The 20,418-nt window shown below is 32.9% G+C and overlaps 2 protein-coding genes across 2 annotated transcripts; both read right to left on the bottom strand.

The window, feature by feature from the left end:
- Window positions 1–6,892: 6,892 nt before the first annotated feature.
- Window positions 6,893–11,607, bottom strand: LOC127736062 (uncharacterized). The gene is made up of 2 exons (XM_052246562.1): window positions 8,692–11,607; window positions 6,893–8,202 (listed from the first exon to the last, which is right to left on the bottom strand). The coding sequence occupies exons 1-2, from the start codon at window positions 10,871–10,873 to the stop codon at window positions 7,430–7,432; spliced, it is 2,955 nt and encodes a 984-aa protein (XP_052102522.1). The 5' UTR covers window positions 10,874–11,607; the 3' UTR covers window positions 6,893–7,429.
- A 3,821-nt stretch (window positions 11,608–15,428) lies between these two features.
- Window positions 15,429–20,143, bottom strand: LOC127736061 (uncharacterized). The gene is made up of 2 exons (XM_052246561.1): window positions 17,228–20,143; window positions 15,429–16,738 (listed from the first exon to the last, which is right to left on the bottom strand). The coding sequence occupies exons 1-2, from the start codon at window positions 19,407–19,409 to the stop codon at window positions 15,966–15,968; spliced, it is 2,955 nt and encodes a 984-aa protein (XP_052102521.1). The 5' UTR covers window positions 19,410–20,143; the 3' UTR covers window positions 15,429–15,965.
- Between the last annotated feature and the right edge of the window lie 275 nt (window positions 20,144–20,418).

Below are 20,418 nucleotides of genomic sequence, written 5' to 3'. Positions count from 1 at the left end.
CTAATTATAAAAATAAGGAGATGTGGTATGATTGCCAATGAGACATCTATCAACCAAAGTTCAAACAAAGTGGAAGTAAGCAATTACAGGCAACCGTACGGCCTTCGACAATATTGAGAACAATCCATATCGTATAGTATGAAATAATTCAATTGAGAAAAAATATGACAGACAGGAACCAACGACAACCACTTAACTACAGGCTCCTGACTTGGGACAGGCACATTAAGAATGTGGCGGGGTTAAACATGTTTGAAGGTGCTGACCATCCCTATACCTGGGACAATGGTGCAACGACACAACACAAGAACAAACTATACAAAATAATAAATGTAAAACAAATGGGAGAAACAGCGATACACGACGATCACTCAATTACAGGCTCCTGACTGAACAGGCTAGACAATTTCACATCAGAAACTCCTCTTACTGTCCTACAACAACGGTAGAGATAGGCGGGATTCTATGATGACCCCCATGACCGATCAATTTGTATATGACAATGCCGCGTCAATAAAATGTGATTCCGCAACGTCCTTTCCGAGACATGTTTACGATCGTAATGTCAACTGCTAATCAAGTCATCGAATGCCATGGCAGACAAATTCACGCCAAAAATGTTTTCCATATGCTGAAATGTATGGAAAAAAAACGATTGCAGAAAGATATTTTAAACCCTAAAGTTTAAACCGCAGAACTTAAAAAAACTCATGTAATGGGTGGGACAGAGGTCAAAGCAGAAGGTACACAACAGATCTAATATTAATTTTGTTATTAGTAAATTAAAAGAAAACTAAATATTGTCGTCACATACATATACACATTTATGGATCTACAATCTGTCGATACCTGTATCTTGGCATTGCACAAGATCATGTTTTTCTCTGACTGTTTATGACGTCTTTACACTAAATCCATTGGATGTTGGATGTGTACGGATTGATAATTTAGTCTTAGATGCATGATTTTTTTTATTAGTTGTTAGTGGCTTTGAACTAGCTGTCAGTAACTGCGAGTACTCTTAGATCTGTACTTAGTGTCTTTTTGCTGTTTGGATGTATATACAAGTACCCGGCCACGTCCACTTGTATTTGTAGTATTTGTATTTTTATCCATCTGATGAGTTAAGCCTCTTTCAACTGATTTTTATAGTTCGTTCTTATGTTGTACTGTTACACCACTGTCCCAGGTTAGGGAGGGTTGGGATCCCGCTAACATGTTTAACCCCGCCACATTCTGTATGTATGTGCCTGTCCCAAGTCAGGAGCCTGTAATTCAGTGGTTGTCGTTTGTTTATGTGTTACATATTTGTTTTTCGTTCATTTTTTGTACATAAATTAGGCCGTTAGTTTTCTATTCTTTGAATTGTTTTACATTGTCATTTCGGGACCTTTTATAGCTGACTGTGCGGTATGGGCTTTGCTCATTGTTGAAGGCCGTACGGTGACCTATAGTTGTTAATTTCTGTGTCGTTTGGTCTCTTGTGGAGAGTTGTCTCATTGGCAATCATACCACATCTTCTTTTTTATATTCAATACATTCCCAAATGAACTGGTCAATCTTTCTGTCAATCGTTCAGACGCTTGTTACAGACAGCCATTGCCTTTGACGATAACACGTTCATTGATAAGGGGAAAACCAGGGTTTTGTATTATTCATCATATGTTACAAAGAACATACAACAAAGTAGTACGTATGTTAAACAAAATAATTCTTACGCACAGCTGTAATTTTGTCCAAAAGTAAAAAGAAAATGCATAATTAATTGGTATCAAATGAAAGGCTCGACGTCTTGGGATCACTGTAGAACTCTTGATGAAAGTTTCTCATGAATAATAAAATAAATACATGAAATTATGATAGGGGGCATATTTGCCCTGTTGCTCAGATAAGAAGTACCTGTTTTAATACTAACCAACTTTCGGGAACCAGTGCGCTCTATTATGCAATTAAAGATATGTTGAGTTTTTCAGCACAGTCAAGTCAGGATAAGGTATAGTTTTGCTATGAAATGACTACCACTTTATTTGAAATTAAGACAAAATAGCTATAAATGCTTAACATTGCATAGTGGCTTTATTCCAGAAAACACATTTGAAGCAAGTGCATGTCTGCGTTTCTGTAGAATTCTTTCTTTCTCCACTCAGAAAAATACCAAAAAATGCAAATGTTTCAGTAGACTAGACAAATATGCAATATCTTTACGATTTGATTTCCTAACACAATGGCTCTAATACGCATGTAATATTTGCCACTGGACGTTCGGCTGAAAAAATCAAATCAATCCACTGTTTTTTTCAGCCATCAGTGCACACGAAAAATTAAGTGCCACATGAATAAAAGGAGATGTGAAGTATACGTCAGTGAGACAGCAACCCAACTACTGAAATAACCAAAAGACATCTAGAGGGAGACGTGTAATCTTCAACAATAGACAGGTGTCCTAAGACTCATAACAATATGTCACATAAGTGCTATCAGATTTATATATTTTTTCAGCCAGCAGTATACACGGTCAATTAAGTGTAAAACAGAAGGAGAATCATATGTGGGTTATACGTCAATGGAACAGCAGCCAAACGACAGAAATACAAAAAAAAAAAACATATTGATGCAGACATATAGTCTTCGACAAATAGACAGGTGACCACACATTGTCAATATGACTCGCTCTTAATTGTCTCGATTCCACGAAAAATATATATAAATTCAACAGAGACATTCAAAGATCTGCTATTAACACTCAATTCTATAAATATAGGGGGAATTACCATTTCGATATGACATAAGACCGTTAACGACAACGTCCCCGACGTGGGACACACGCACACATTTAAGAAAATGTAACGGGGTTAATATACTAACGTTTTTGTGATATCTTTACCATCCCCCTTTTATCTTACAAAAATACTAGGAAAGATATAGGACTAGTAGTATCTAAGATTTAATCCCGTCGCCTCAACGTACGTACGGGTTGCACTCTGTCCCGTCGAGGGCTGAGTTCCCAACAGATCTAGACTGTAATCACCAGACTGCGGGTAGGTTACAAATCTTGCAAAGCAAACTTATATGTAAAAATTGTTTCCTGAAAAAGGTATAATAATACGGAAGTATTTCAAAGTTTTGCAAAATTTGTGTTTGTTATCAGGAAAAAGCCATGATAAAGACTCATTGTTTGATTGAGTCGTTGTCTAAATTTTTATGGAACTTTTCAATTTTTAATCTGTGCAGATCACAACTTCAAAATAGACGAAAAAGGGCAAAAACCCTGCAAACGTATATAATACGTATATAATACGTATATAACATTCCAGATTTTTGCCAATACCTTCTCTGAGGAAATTTTGCTAATTGTGTACTATATAAGGGTTTCAAACCCTTTACATCGTATGCTTACCTCTGAAAGAAGAGGCTTATTTTGTTACGTGTTATGTATGGTAAACGATTTTTTGTGTTTTTGTATTATTTTTGCTGTTTGCATTGTTTTGGTATTTTATTTTTTTTAAGAAAAGGGGGTGCCGTGAAACAGATTTTTTAAAAGGATAAACACCAGCCATAAAACGCGAAATATTTTTAATGTTTAGTAAATAAGTAACAACTTTTTGACACATAAAACGTACATATGAATAAAAGGAGATGCAAGGTATAACCAATAAAACAACAACACAAAACTGAACGGTACGAAATTTGCTGTTTTTACTTTATTGGATTCTCAGTTTAAATATACACAACTTTTCACGTGCAAGGAGTGGGGTTTTAAATTATGACGGCATTATAGTAAAGTATATTAGCAAAAAAACTTTGAATTGCAGAGAGAACGTCAATTTAGCCAATCGTCTAATGAAAAAAAAAAAAACTGGGAGAGGATCTGAGAAATCGATCTACACTGCAGTGAAGAATCAAATGTTAACACTACCGAAGAAGCAGTTAAAGTGATTAAACCCAGACAGAATATTACAGAACAAAGACAATTGCATATTGAAAACGGCTCTTTTCAGAGTCGCAAAAACATTTCAAAAAGAATCTGACTATTGTTGATATAAAAACATATAATCACGAAAGAAGGAAAGTTTTTTTTTTTTTTTTTTTTTTTTTGTCATTTTGCTCTTTGTCTATTTTTTCCTAATTTCTTTTCGTCTCTACAAAATAAGTAAGACTTATGTAGAGTTGCGCTAATTTCCCCAAATTGTGTCTGCGTTAATGCCTTTTTTTTTGCTTGACACACAGAAGGTATATAATTCGGACCCGGTCACAAAGAACATACAAGAAAGTAGTACATATGTTAAACAAAATAATTCCTACGCATAGCTGTAACTGTGTCCAAAAGTAAAAAGAAAATGGATAATTAATTGGTATCACATGAAAGGCTCCACGTCTTGGGATCACTGTAGAACCCTTGATGAAAGTTTCTCATGAATAATAAAATAAATACATGAAATTATGATAGGGGGCATATTTGCCCTGTTGCTCAGATCAGAAGTACCTGTTTTAATACTAACCAACTTTCGGGAACCAGTGCGCTCTATGTAATTAAAGATATGTTGAGTTTTTCAGCACAGTCAAGTCAGGATAAGGTATAGTTTTGCTATGAAATGACTACCACTTTATTTGAAATTAAGACAAAATAGCTATAAATGCTTAACATTGCATAGTGGCTTTATTCCAGAAAACACATTTGAAGCAAGTGCATGTCTGCGTTTCTGTAGAATTCTTTCTTTCTCCACTCAGAAAAATACCAAAAATGCAAATGTTTCAGTAGACTAGACAAATATGCAATATCTTTACGATTTGATTTCCTAACACAATGGCTCTAATACGCATGTAATATTTGCCACTGGACGTTCGGCTGAAAAAATCAAATCAATCCACTGTTTTTTTCAGCAATCAGTGCACACGAAAAATTAAGTGCCGCATGAATAAAAGGAGATGTGAAGTATACGTCAGTGAGACAGCAACCCAACTACAGAAATAACCAAGAGACATCTAGAGGGAGACGTGTAATCTTCAACAATAGACAGGTGTCCTAAGACTCATAACAAAATGTCACATAAGTGCTATCAGATTTATATATTTTTTCAGCCAGCAGTATACACGGTCAATTAAGTGTAAAACAGAAGGAGAATCATATGTGGGTTATACGTCAATGGAACAGCAGCCAAACGACAGAAATACAAAAAAAAAAAACATATTGATGCAGACATATAGTCTTCGACAAATAGACAGGTGACCACACATTGTCAATATGACTCGCTCTTAATTGTCTCGATTCCACGAAAAATATATATAAATTCAACAGAGACATTCAAAGATCTGCTATTAACACTCAATTCTATAAATATAGGGGGAATTACCATTTCGATATGACATAAGACCGTTAACGACAACGTCCCCGACGTGGGACACACGCACACATTTAAGAAAATGTAACGGGGTTAATATACTAACGTTTTTGTGATATCTTTACCATCCCCCTTTTATCTTACAAAAATACTAGGAAAGATATAGGACTAGTAGTATCTAAGATTTAATCCCGTCGCCTCAACGTACGTACGGGTTGCACTCTGTCCCGTCGAGGGCTGAGTTCCCAACAGATCTAGACTGTAATCACCAGACTGCGGGTAGGTTACAAATCTTGCAAAGCAAACTTATATGTAAAAATTGTTTCCTGAAAAAGGTATAATAATACGGAAGTATTTCAAAGTTTTGCAAAATTTGTGTTTGTTATCAGGAAAAAGCCATGATAAAGACTCATTGTTTGATTGAGTCGTTGTCTAAATTTTTATGGAACTTTTCAATTTTTAATCTGTGCAGATCACAACTTCAAAATAGACGAAAAAGGGCAAAAACCCTGCAAACGTATATAATACGTATATAATACGTATATAACATTCCAGATTTTTGCCAATACCTTCTCTGAGGAAATTTTGCTAATTGTGTACTATATAAGGGTTTCAAACCCTTTACATCGTATGCTTACCTCTGAAAGAAGAGGCTTATTTTGTTACGTGTTATGTATGGTAAACGATTTTTTGTGTTTTTGTATTATTTTTGCTGTTTGCATTGTTTTGGTATTTTATTTTTTTTAAGAAAAGGGGGTGCCGTGAAACAGATTTTTTAAAAGGATAAACACCAGCCATAAAACGCGAAATATTTTTAATGTTTAGTAAATAAGTAACAACTTTTTGACACATAAAACGTACATATGAATAAAAGGAGATGCAAGGTATAACCAATAAAACAACAACACAAAACTGAACGGTACGAAATTTGCTGTTTTTACTTTATTGGATTCTCAGTTTAAATATACACAACTTTTCACGTGCAAGGAGTGGGGTTTTAAATTATGACGGCATTATAGTAAAGTATATTAGCAAAAAAACTTTGAATTGCAGAGAGAACGTCAATTTAGCCAATCGTCTAATGAAAAAAAAAAAAACTGGGAGAGGATCTGAGAAATCGATCTACACTGCAGTGAAGAATCAAATGTTAACACTACCGAAGAAGCAGTTAAAGTGATTAAACCCAGACAGAATATTACAGAACAAAGACAATTGCATATTGAAAACGGCTCTTTTCAGAGTCGCAAAAACATTTCAAAAAGAATCTGACTATTGTTGATATAAAAACATATAATCACGAAAGAAGGAAAGTTTTTTTTTTTTTTTTTTTTTTTTTGTCATTTTGCTCTTTGTCTATTTTTTCCTAATTTCTTTTCGTCTCTACAAAATAAGTAAGACTTATGTAGAGTTGCGCTAATTTCCCCAAATTGTGTCTGCGTTAATGCCTTTTTTTTTGCTTGACACACAGAAGGTATATAATTCGGACCCGGTCACAAAGAACATACAAGAAAGTAGTACATATGTTAAACAAAATAATTCCTACGCATAGCTAGTTTAGTTTAAACATATTTTATTGTTCAAAAATGACAAATGGATTAGACACAAGTTTTTCAACTTAGTAACGTCTTCTCCAATATATACATAAATATACACATGAATGAACATTACATAAATCTGACTTTAACCAATTATTATTTTAGCATGAAGATATAAAAATAAGTTACATACAAATTTTAAGAATCGAATCAATGGATATTTACCACTTAATATAACCAATCGAATGCGCCTATTTTCAGTAGAAATAAATACAAACACACCGAGCTGTGTAAAATAAAATATGTTAGTGTACATGACAAGTCATGTGAGTAAATTTGTTTAAATGTAAATTACACACTCATAGTTTAAAGTTACGGATTAACAGGAAAACGGAATAAATCTACACATAATTGTAAGTATCAATTTTGTTTTTTACTTAAATCCATGGAAACGTTTCAGAATACAAAAGTCAATCATAAAGATCATTCGATTACCGTACCCCTAAGAGCATACATTGATCATGTTCTAGTAAGATCTGTTACAGAATAAGGTTGTCAAAGTTGAGAAAAACGCTTGGTACTTTTTATATACTTTTGTACAGATAGAAAAACACTATAATTTTCTTCAGAACTCAAAGACTCATCACCAGAGAGCAATAACTCAATTGTAATATTGACAGCAAAAACATTGATTTCATTTATCATTAAAAGCCTTTGTGATGAAAAATTGTTACAATATAATAAATAATGTTTAGCATCTTCATTGATGAAGCCACATAAACAATTGGCATCTTGTACTAAGTTTGCATTAAACAAATCTGATTGAAGAGTGCTACAATGGTTTCGCAACCTTGCATGTAATACAGATAGTAAGCGATCTCCAGAGTAAAAATGTCTCGGAGATTTTTTATTCTTATAGTATAACATATGCAATTTGCTTTTAAATAATGAAAATGTAGGAATCTGTCTAATAATAATATCTAAAGTGTTCCACAATGTTATGGATGCTGGGAAATAAGAATGTTGATAAACCGACAAACGATTCACTGGAATAGTGATATTGTGTCTGTTTCGTAAATTGTAATTACTAATATCAGATACAAATTCTGGAACCAAGTCATGTAGATAATCTGGAGCCTGATTGTTAATAATTTTATAAAACATGGCCAACTTTTTTACCTCCCGCCTTACGCTTAATTTTTCCCATCCCGTCTCCCTGTAAATAGCGTTTCGGCTAGCATAACTTGGTAATCCAGTAACAATGCGAGCAGCCTCGATTTGAATATTTTCTATCCGATCAGAATTTATGTTCCCACAATTATCCCAAACTTCTGATGAATACTCAAGTATCGGACGAATAAAAATCATATAAATTTTTTCCAAATATTCCCTTTTTAATCGATATTTTAGTTTGCGTAAAACATTAAGCTGCTTCGAAGTTTTCTCAATCAGTTTATCAACATGCTTATTCCATTTACAATCATTACTAAATATGACACCTAGATGTTTGTGCGCACTAACTGGTTTCAATGTAGCACCACCAAAATCAAAAGTAATATCACTGTATATATTTTTCAAACTGAATATCATAATATCAGTTTTATTAGGATTAAACTTCACTAGCCATTTTTCTGACCACTTACTTAAATAATCAAGATCTCTACTGATCGAACTTTTTAAAGTGGATTCATCAGGTGCAGTATGACCTATTGAAGTATCATCTGCAAAAAGCCTTCCGAATCCAGACATACCATCAGCTATATCATTAATGTATATTAAAAACAACAAGGGTCCTAATACCGACCCCTGGGGCACACCAGCGTTAAGTTTTCCAATGTTTGATAATGAATCTTTTATGACAACTCTCTGAGATCGTCTAGACAAGTAACTTTTCAACCAACATAGCAAGTCTCCTTTTATACCATATTTATCAAGTTTATGTAATAAAGCCTTAATCCAAACAGTATCAAATGCTTTGCTTATATCAGCAAATGTAATGCTTGTTAAAAGCTTTTCATTTAGTGCACTCAAAATTTTGTTATACAATTCTATCAACTGATGCGAAGTTGAGTATCCTGGAATAAATCCGGATTGATACTTGAATAATAGTTTATTTTCATGTAAATGGTTAAAAATATTTTTGAAAACAATCTTTTCTAAGACTTTACTCACACATGACAATAATGAGACTGGCCTGTAGTTAGACGGTAATGACTTGTCACCACTTTTGAATAAGGGAATAACATGTGCAATCTTCCATTGGTCTGGAAATATTTTATCATTTAAAGATTTGTTAAAAAGTAGACATAATGGTTTGGAAATTTCATTTCTAACAGCAAGTAACATTCTGTTGCTAACGATATCTGGTCCAACAGCTTTATTAACATCGAGCGTTGAAAGAATATCAAGTACATCTTGTTCACTAACTACAATTTGTGAAATAAAATCAAGACATCGGTCTTCAAATTCCGGCAAATCTTTACTAGCGCCATCTAAATTAGAAATTGAACAAAAATATTTATTTAAAATGTCGGACTTTTCGGTTCCCTCATACGCAAGTTTAAAGTTATGATCAGGGTCCGTCATGGGTGGTAAATCATGAGACGGTGTATCACTTTTAATTAACATGTTAACAGTTTTCCAGTACTGTTTACAGTTTGTAACTTTTAGTTCATCTAAATTTTCATTAATACTGGTAAAAAAATGTTTTTTAGCTTGCTTTTTCAAGTTATTTACTTTGTTCCTTTGTTGTTTAAATTTCTTTTCTGCGGATGTACTATTTGAGCGAATAAAAATATTACGAAGCCTGTCGCGTTTTCTCGTTTCACGCCGCAAATTCGAATCATACCAAACTTTATCGTCACATCTTATAGTTACTTCCCTTGTAGGTATACACTCGGAGGCTATATTAAGAAATGAATTCGTGAAATTAGTCGCAGCAACATGAACGTAACTTGCATCAGAAATTAAATATTCCCAATTTGTTTCAACTACTTTTTGTTTCATAAGGTCATAATCACCTTTTTTATAATCCCATATCAATCTATTATAAGTTCGTCTTTTACTAAAACCACAATCAATTGTGACGTATGTTCCATCATGATCACTAATACCTCTATCAAAAGGTATTGTGTCTTTATCTAAAACCGGTATCGAATCAGTGACTAAAATAGGATCAAGTAAAGACGTGCTACCTGTTCGTGTGTCAAAATGAGTAGCTTTGTCAATTATGTTAACAAGGCCATTGATGAAAAAAATATCTCTTATATTTGACGGTAGATCTGACATAAAGTTTTTATTCAGATCACCTAAGCAAATTATGCAATTATTTTCATCCAGGACATTTTTCAACATTTGATCAAAATACTGCCAGAAATAAAGTGAAGATTGCCGTTCCGACCTATAATTGATGTTTATCAATATTGATCGCAATTTGGTTTTTAACTCATACCACATACTCTCAAGTTGGCAATTCTCCAAATCATGTCGACGAGTTATGCGAACATAACTTTTATAATACATAATAATGCCACCCCCATGAGAATTTCTATCTTTTCGAACTGGTATTTCAAAACCGGATATATATAAATCAGAATCTGTAATATTTGAGTCTAAATGGGTTTCTGTCAAGAATACGACATCGTAATCTTCAATAATATCGACAATATAATTCAGTTTATTTCTAAGGCTTCTTATATTACCATGGAAAATTGACAATGTTTTCTCAGATATTTCTGGTGTGCGCTCAGGACCCGGGTTCGGTTCGATGTCACCACATATTAGCAACAAACATAATAACAGTATGTAAAATGAAATCATATTAGCAGAAGATCTGTATAAATTAAAAATACATAGTTTGAGTCTTGAAACATTCGTAAATAAAACGGCAAGTAATTCATACACTGAGAACGATACAAATGTTTTTCTCAAACAACCCAGACTTATCTTGTGATAAAACAGTCCTATTGTCATTCTATATGCTACGATGTCATTACCCATTGTCAAATACAAGACAATACATATAAATGACAATCAGAAAATTGGACTGCTTTGTAAAACATGATGCAAGATATAAACACATATAGTTCGAATGATCATTCATGAAATTCAGGCAAATAAAAAAGAAGGGAAAACAAAAATCTATGTACAAAAGGCAAAATTGGAACATCATAAGAATGTTCGATGCAGTTGTAGTGAAATCAGAGAGATTAATTTAGTTAAGATGAATTTAGTTTCGATGTCATTTTAGGGGGGAAACAAATAAATCAAATAAATCAGAAAACAAAATTTGAAGTTTTTTTTTAAAAACGGAAGCTCTTTTGTGAAATGTTATAAATAGGTAAATAGAGTAATCTATCTTTTCATTTAATCAATACAGGTAAGCTATAAAAACGTTTGAAGAACGATCATTGATAAAGTTACAGGAACGACACAAGTTCACGTGTATGTAAGTGATTTTAAATCACTCAGGTGTAAAGAGTTGAGTTATAATTTCATGTCACATGTTTTAAATAGCAAATAAATGAAATATAAATAAACAAACACAGGCACGTGCTGCTTAACACGTGTATCGAAAAAAGAAATATTCAGTACAGCAATACATAGAAAACAAGTATATATATACAAGTGTATATAATTAAATTGATAAAACAATTTAAGAATTGTGTTATTTAAACAAATGCAAGTCAAAAGACATAAGACTATGATGTAAACGGAATGTCTAATCCTCTTTATGGTCATCACCTTCAAGGACTTCCCCACCAAGCTTATATATGTCCTGCCTTGAAATTACCACTTTCGGACGAGAATTCTCAGATTGTTTAATCAATATTGACCCGTCATGTGTCCAAAACGAATTTATTTGACCTTTCTCACGCAATGTGTTTAGTCTGTGCAAAAGATTGTATCTGTGTTTTGTAAGGTTTTCAGCAATGAAAGTTTTGTTTATGTTTCCTTTCAATTTGCGTTTATTGCTGAAAACTAACTGCCTTTGACGATACGACAGGAACCGTACAATGATGGAAATTTTCCCGTCTTTAATCTCACCTATGGGATGGGATCTGCCAATATCTCTCGTGTCTAACTTCAATTTCAAATGCTTATGGCAAACACCAAGGATAAGGGAATCTGTGTCTATAGGCTTGATAATATCGCCTTTGTCGTCAGTTGGTGCAGGAACATTATGGAATCGTAAACTGGTTCTTCGAGAATACTGTTCCTGTTCCTCGACTCTGGCTTCGATCTTGTCTAATTTGCGGTTTAAAGAATTTATTTGCTCTTTTTGATTGTTAAGTTCAATATCTTTCAAAATAAGTGCTTCTTTATTGTGTTTAATGGTAAGTAAGTGAGGCTGAATACATTCGTCAACGATCAGTGCAATTTTAGGTTTGACCATTTCAATTACTTTTTCAGTGATGAGAGGAATGATGGAGTTCAAAAACTCTTGATTTTTTAGCGTAGCACAAACAACATCCGATAGCTTAAATACAGTTTCATTTTCAATGGATGATATTATCTGTTCAGAACTGTCATGTTCAGAAACGATAGAGCCACTGAGAGATGAATCAAGGTTGGCTGTTCTTGCTACCTTTTCAACTTGTTGCATAGATGGAGATAAGTTGTCGGGACTACTGGATGGTTGTAACCTTTTACCACTATGTTTTGGTGTATTTTTAAAATAACTGTCTATGTTTGATTGTTGTTGTTGTTTGTCATTCGTTACCTGGTCAGCCATTTTGTGTGTTGTGAACTCCAATTCAAAATCACTTTCGAAAATCTTTGCAAAAGTCACTATTTGGTCACTCAAAATTCGAATAAACTATAACAGCTTCACACATAATGTCTATTCTGATATAGAATCAGAAAACATCTCAACATAATACACTGGAAAATATAATTTTTCTCTCTTTTTAGTCTCCCAAAATTTTCACACCTTCATGTCACCGATGTTTGATTTGTTCGTACGCATAGCTGTAACTGTGTCCAAAAGTAAAAAGAAAATGGATAATTAATTGGTATCACATGAAAGGCTCCACGTCTTGGGATCACTGTAGAACCCTTGATGAAAGTTTCTCATGAATAATAAAATAAATACATGAAATTATGATAGGGGGCATATTTGCCCTGTTGCTCAGATCAGAAGTACCTGTTTTAATACTAACCAACTTTCGGGAACCAGTGCGCTCTATGTAATTAAAGATATGTTGAGTTTTTCAGCACAGTCAAGTCAGGATAAGGTATAGTTTTGCTATGAAATGACTACCACTTTATTTGAAATTAAGACAAAATAGCTATAAATGCTTAACATTGCATAGTGGCTTTATTCCAGAAAACACATTTGAAGCAAGTGCATGTCTGCGTTTCTGTAGAATTCTTTCTTTCTCCACTCAGAAAAATACCAAAAATGCAAATGTTTCAGTAGACTAGACAAATATGCAATATCTTTACGATTTGATTTCCTAACACAATGGCTCTAATACGCATGTAATATTTGCCACTGGACGTTCGGCTGAAAAAATCAAATCAATCCACTGTTTTTTTCAGCAATCAGTGCACACGAAAAATTAAGTGCCGCATGAATAAAAGGAGATGTGAAGTATACGTCAGTGAGACAGCAACCCAACTACAGAAATAACCAAGAGACATCTAGAGGGAGACGTGTAATCTTCAACAATAGACAGGTGTCCTAAGACTCATAACAAAATGTCACATAAGTGCTATCAGATTTATATATTTTTTCAGCCAGCAGTATACACGGTCAATTAAGTGTAAAACAGAAGGAGAATCATATGTGGGTTATACGTCAATGGAACAGCAGCCAAACGACAGAAATACAAAAAAAAAAAACATATTGATGCAGACATATAGTCTTCGACAAATAGACAGGTGACCACACATTGTCAATATGACTCGCTCTTAATTGTCTCGATTCCACGAAAAATATATATAAATTCAACAGAGACATTCAAAGATCTGCTATTAACACTCAATTCTATAAATATAGGGGGAATTACCATTTCGATATGACATAAGACCGTTAACGACAACGTCCCCGACGTGGGACACACGCACACATTTAAGAAAATGTAACGGGGTTAATATACTAACGTTTTTGTGATATCTTTACCATCCCCCTTTTATCTTACAAAAATACTAGGAAAGATATAGGACTAGTAGTATCTAAGATTTAATCCCGTCGCCTCAACGTACGTACGGGTTGCACTCTGTCCCGTCGAGGGCTGAGTTCCCAACAGATCTAGACTGTAATCACCAGACTGCGGGTAGGTTACAAATCTTGCAAAGCAAACTTATATGTAAAAATTGTTTCCTGAAAAAGGTATAATAATACGGAAGTATTTCAAAGTTTTGCAAAATTTGTGTTTGTTATCAGGAAAAAGCCATGATAAAGACTCATTGTTTGATTGAGTCGTTGTCTAAATTTTTATGGAACTTTTCAATTTTTAATCTGTGCAGATCACAACTTCAAAATAGACGAAAAAGGGCAAAAACCCTGCAAACGTATATAATACGTATATAATACGTATATAACATTCCAGATTTTTGCCAATACCTTCTCTGAGGAAATTTTGCTAATTGTGTACTATATAAGGGTTTCAAACCCTTTACATCGTATGCTTACCTCTGAAAGAAGAGGCTTATTTTGTTACGTGTTATGTATGGTAAACGATTTTTTGTGTTTTTGTATTATTTTTGCTGTTTGCATTGTTTTGGTATTTTATTTTTTTTAAGAAAAGGGGGTGCCGTGAAACAGATTTTTTAAAAGGATAAACACCAGCCATAAAACGCGAAATATTTTTAATGTTTAGTAAATAAGTAACAACTTTTTGACACATAAAACGTACATATGAATAAAAGGAGATGCAAGGTATAACCAATAAAACAACAACACAAAACTGAACGGTACGAAATTTGCTGTTTTTACTTTATTGGATTCTCAGTTTAAATATACACAACTTTTCACGTGCAAGGAGTGGGGTTTTAAATTATGACGGCATTATAGTAAAGTATATTAGCAAAAAAACTTTGAATTGCAGAGAGAACGTCAATTTAGCCAATCGTCTAATGAAAAAAAAAAAAACTGGGAGAGGATCTGAGAAATCGATCTACACTGCAGTGAAGAATCAAATGTTAACACTACCGAAGAAGCAGTTAAAGTGATTAAACCCAGACAGAATATTACAGAACAAAGACAATTGCATATTGAAAACGGCTCTTTTCAGAGTCGCAAAAACATTTCAAAAAGAATCTGACTATTGTTGATATAAAAACATATAATCACGAAAGAAGGAAAGTTTTTTTTTTTTTTTTTTTTTTTTTGTCATTTTGCTCTTTGTCTATTTTTTCCTAATTTCTTTTCGTCTCTACAAAATAAGTAAGACTTATGTAGAGTTGCGCTAATTTCCCCAAATTGTGTCTGCGTTAATGCCTTTTTTTTTGCTTGACACACAGAAGGTATATAATTCGGACCCGGTCACAAAGAACATACAAGAAAGTAGTACATATGTTAAACAAAATAATTCCTACGCATAGCTAGTTTAGTTTAAACATATTTTATTGTTCAAAAATGACAAATGGATTAGACACAAGTTTTTCAACTTAGTAACGTCTTCTCCAATATATACATAAATATACACATGAATGAACATTACATAAATCTGACTTTAACCAATTATTATTTTAGCATGAAGATATAAAAATAAGTTACATACAAATTTTAAGAATCGAATCAATGGATATTTACCACTTAATATAACCAATCGAATGCGCCTATTTTCAGTAGAAATAAATACAAACACACCGAGCTGTGTAAAATAAAATATGTTAGTGTACATGACAAGTCATGTGAGTAAATTTGTTTAAATGTAAATTACACACTCATAGTTTAAAGTTACGGATTAACAGGAAAACGGAATAAATCTACACATAATTGTAAGTATCAATTTTGTTTTTTACTTAAATCCATGGAAACGTTTCAGAATACAAAAGTCAATCATAAAGATCATTCGATTACCGTACCCCTAAGAGCATACATTGATCATGTTCTAGTAAGATCTGTTACAGAATAAGGTTGTCAAAGTTGAGAAAAACGCTTGGTACTTTTTATATACTTTTGTACAGATAGAAAAACACTATAATTTTCTTCAGAACTCAAAGACTCATCACCAGAGAGCAATAACTCAATTGTAATATTGACAGCAAAAACATTGATTTCATTTATCATTAAAAGCCTTTGTGATGAAAAATTGTTACAATATAATAAATAATGTTTAGCATCTTCATTGATGAAGCCACATAAACAATTGGCATCTTGTACTAAGTTTGCATTAAACAAATCTGATTGAAGAGTGCTACAATGGTTTCGCAACCTTGCATGTAATACAGATAGTAAGCGATCTCCAGAGTAAAAATGTCTCGGAGATTTTTTATTCTTATAGTATAACATATGCAATTTGCTTTTAAATAATGAAAATGTAGGAATCTGTCTAATAATAATATCTAAAGTGTTCCACAATGTTATGGATGCTGGGAAATAAGAATGTTGATAAACCGACAAACGATTCACTGGAATAGTGATATTGTGTCTGTTTCGTAAATTGTAATTACTAATATCAGATACAAATTCTGGAACCAAGTCATGTAGATAATCTGGAGCCTGATTGTTAATAATTTTATAAAACATGGCCAACTTTTTTACCTCCCGCCTTACGCTTAATTTTTCCCATCCCGTCTCCCTGTAAATAGCGTTTCGGCTAGCATAACTTGGTAATCCAGTAACAATGCGAGCAGCCTCGATTTGAATATTTTCTATCCGATCAGAATTTATGTTCCCACAATTATCCCAAACTTCTGATGAATACTCAAGTATCGGACGAATAAAAATCATATAAATTTTTTCCAAATATTCCCTTTTTAATCGATATTTTAGTTTGCGTAAAACATTAAGCTGCTTCGAAGTTTTCTCAATCAGTTTATCAACATGCTTATTCCATTTACAATCATTACTAAATATGACACCTAGATGTTTGTGCGCACTAACTGGTTTCAATGTAGCACCACCAAAATCAAAAGTAATATCACTGTATATATTTTTCAAACTGAATATCATAATATCAGTTTTATTAGGATTAAACTTCACTAGCCATTTTTCTGACCACTTACTTAAATAATCAAGATCTCTACTGATCGAACTTTTTAAAGTGGATTCATCAGGTGCAGTATGACCTATTGAAGTATCATCTGCAAAAAGCCTTCCGAATCCAGACATACCATCAGCTATATCATTAATGTATATTAAAAACAACAAGGGTCCTAATACCGACCCCTGGGGCACACCAGCGTTAAGTTTTCCAATGTTTGATAATGAATCTTTTATGACAACTCTCTGAGATCGTCTAGACAAGTAACTTTTCAACCAACATAGCAAGTCTCCTTTTATACCATATTTATCAAGTTTATGTAATAAAGCCTTAATCCAAACAGTATCAAATGCTTTGCTTATATCAGCAAATGTAATGCTTGTTAAAAGCTTTTCATTTAGTGCACTCAAAATTTTGTTATACAATTCTATCAACTGATGCGAAGTTGAGTATCCTGGAATAAATCCGGATTGATACTTGAATAATAGTTTATTTTCATGTAAATGGTTAAAAATATTTTTGAAAACAATCTTTTCTAAGACTTTACTCACACATGACAATAATGAGACTGGCCTGTAGTTAGACGGTAATGACTTGTCACCACTTTTGAATAAGGGAATAACATGTGCAATCTTCCATTGGTCTGGAAATATTTTATCATTTAAAGATTTGTTAAAAAGTAGACATAATGGTTTGGAAATTTCATTTCTAACAGCAAGTAACATTCTGTTGCTAACGATATCTGGTCCAACAGCTTTATTAACATCGAGCGTTGAAAGAATATCAAGTACATCTTGTTCACTAACTACAATTTGTGAAATAAAATCAAGACATCGGTCTTCAAATTCCGGCAAATCTTTACTAGCGCCATCTAAATTAGAAATTGAACAAAAATATTTATTTAAAATGTCGGACTTTTCGGTTCCCTCATACGCAAGTTTAAAGTTATGATCAGGGTCCGTCATGGGTGGTAAATCATGAGACGGTGTATCACTTTTAATTAACATGTTAACAGTTTTCCAGTACTGTTTACAGTTTGTAACTTTTAGTTCATCTAAATTTTCATTAATACTGGTAAAAAAATGTTTTTTAGCTTGCTTTTTCAAGTTATTTACTTTGTTCCTTTGTTGTTTAAATTTCTTTTCTGCGGATGTACTATTTGAGCGAATAAAAATATTACGAAGCCTGTCGCGTTTTCTCGTTTCACGCCGCAAATTCGAATCATACCAAACTTTATCGTCACATCTTATAGTTACTTCCCTTGTAGGTATACACTCGGAGGCTATATTAAGAAATGAATTCGTGAAATTAGTCGCAGCAACATGAACGTAACTTGCATCAGAAATTAAATATTCCCAATTTGTTTCAACTACTTTTTGTTTCATAAGGTCATAATCACCTTTTTTATAATCCCATATCAATCTATTATAAGTTCGTCTTTTACTAAAACCACAATCAATTGTGACGTATGTTCCATCATGATCACTAATACCTCTATCAAAAGGTATTGTGTCTTTATCTAAAACCGGTATCGAATCAGTGACTAAAATAGGATCAAGTAAAGACGTGCTACCTGTTCGTGTGTCAAAATGAGTAGCTTTGTCAATTATGTTAACAAGGCCATTGATGAAAAAAATATCTCTTATATTTGACGGTAGATCTGACATAAAGTTTTTATTCAGATCACCTAAGCAAATTATGCAATTATTTTCATCCAGGACATTTTTCAACATTTGATCAAAATACTGCCAGAAATAAAGTGAAGATTGCCGTTCCGACCTATAATTGATGTTTATCAATATTGATCGCAATTTGGTTTTTAACTCATACCACATACTCTCAAGTTGGCAATTCTCCAAATCATGTCGACGAGTTATGCGAACATAACTTTTATAATACATAATAATGCCACCCCCATGAGAATTTCTATCTTTTCGAACTGGTATTTCAAAACCGGATATATATAAATCAGAATCTGTAATATTTGAGTCTAAATGGGTTTCTGTCAAGAATACGACATCGTAATCTTCAATAATATCGACAATATAATTCAGTTTATTTCTAAGGCTTCTTATATTACCATGGAAAATTGACAATGTTTTCTCAGATATTTCTGGTGTGCGCTCAGGACCCGGGTTCGGTTCGATGTCACCACATATTAGCAACAAACATAATAACAGTATGTAAAATGAAATCATATTAGCAGAAGATCTGTATAAATTAAAAATACATAGTTTGAGTCTTGAAACATTCGTAAATAAAACGGCAAGTAATTCATACACTGAGAACGATACAAATGTTTTTCTCAAACAACCCAGACTTATCTTGTGATAAAACAGTCCTATTGTCATTCTATATGCTACGATGTCATTACCCATTGTCAAATACAAGACAATACATATAAATGACAATCAGAAAATTGGACTGCTTTGTAAAACATGATGCAAGATATAAACACATATAGTTCGAATGATCATTCATGAAATTCAGGCAAATAAAAAAGAAGGGAAAACAAAAATCTATGTACAAAAGGCAAAATTGGAACATCATAAGAATGTTCGATGCAGTTGTAGTGAAATCAGAGAGATTAATTTAGTTAAGATGAATTTAGTTTCGATGTCATTTTAGGGGGGAAACAAATAAATCAAATAAATCAGAAAACAAAATTTGAAGTTTTTTTTTAAAAACGGAAGCTCTTTTGTGAAATGTTATAAATAGGTAAATAGAGTAATCTATCTTTTCATTTAATCAATACAGGTAAGCTATAAAAACGTTTGAAGAACGATCATTGATAAAGTTACAGGAACGACACAAGTTCACGTGTATGTAAGTGATTTTAAATCACTCAGGTGTAAAGAGTTGAGTTATAATTTCATGTCACATGTTTTAAATAGCAAATAAATGAAATATAAATAAACAAACACAGGCACGTGCTGCTTAACACGTGTATCGAAAAAAGAAATATTCAGTACAGCAATACATAGAAAACAAGTATATATATACAAGTGTATATAATTAAATTGATAAAACAATTTAAGAATTGTGTTATTTAAACAAATGCAAGTCAAAAGACATAAGACTATGATGTAAACGGAATGTCTAATCCTCTTTATGGTCATCACCTTCAAGGACTTCCCCACCAAGCTTATATATGTCCTGCCTTGAAATTACCACTTTCGGACGAGAATTCTCAGATTGTTTAATCAATATTGACCCGTCATGTGTCCAAAACGAATTTATTTGACCTTTCTCACGCAATGTGTTTAGTCTGTGCAAAAGATTGTATCTGTGTTTTGTAAGGTTTTCAGCAATGAAAGTTTTGTTTATGTTTCCTTTCAATTTGCGTTTATTGCTGAAAACTAACTGCCTTTGACGATACGACAGGAA

This window comes from Mytilus californianus, unplaced genomic scaffold (genome assembly GCF_021869535.1).
Source record: "Mytilus californianus isolate M0D057914Y unplaced genomic scaffold, xbMytCali1.0.p SCAF_3, whole genome shotgun sequence".
In the NCBI taxonomy this organism is placed as follows: domain Eukaryota; kingdom Metazoa; phylum Mollusca; class Bivalvia; order Mytilida; family Mytilidae; genus Mytilus; species Mytilus californianus.
Note: the sequence above shows the minus strand (reverse complement) of the source record. Positions and strands in the feature narration are given on the sequence as shown.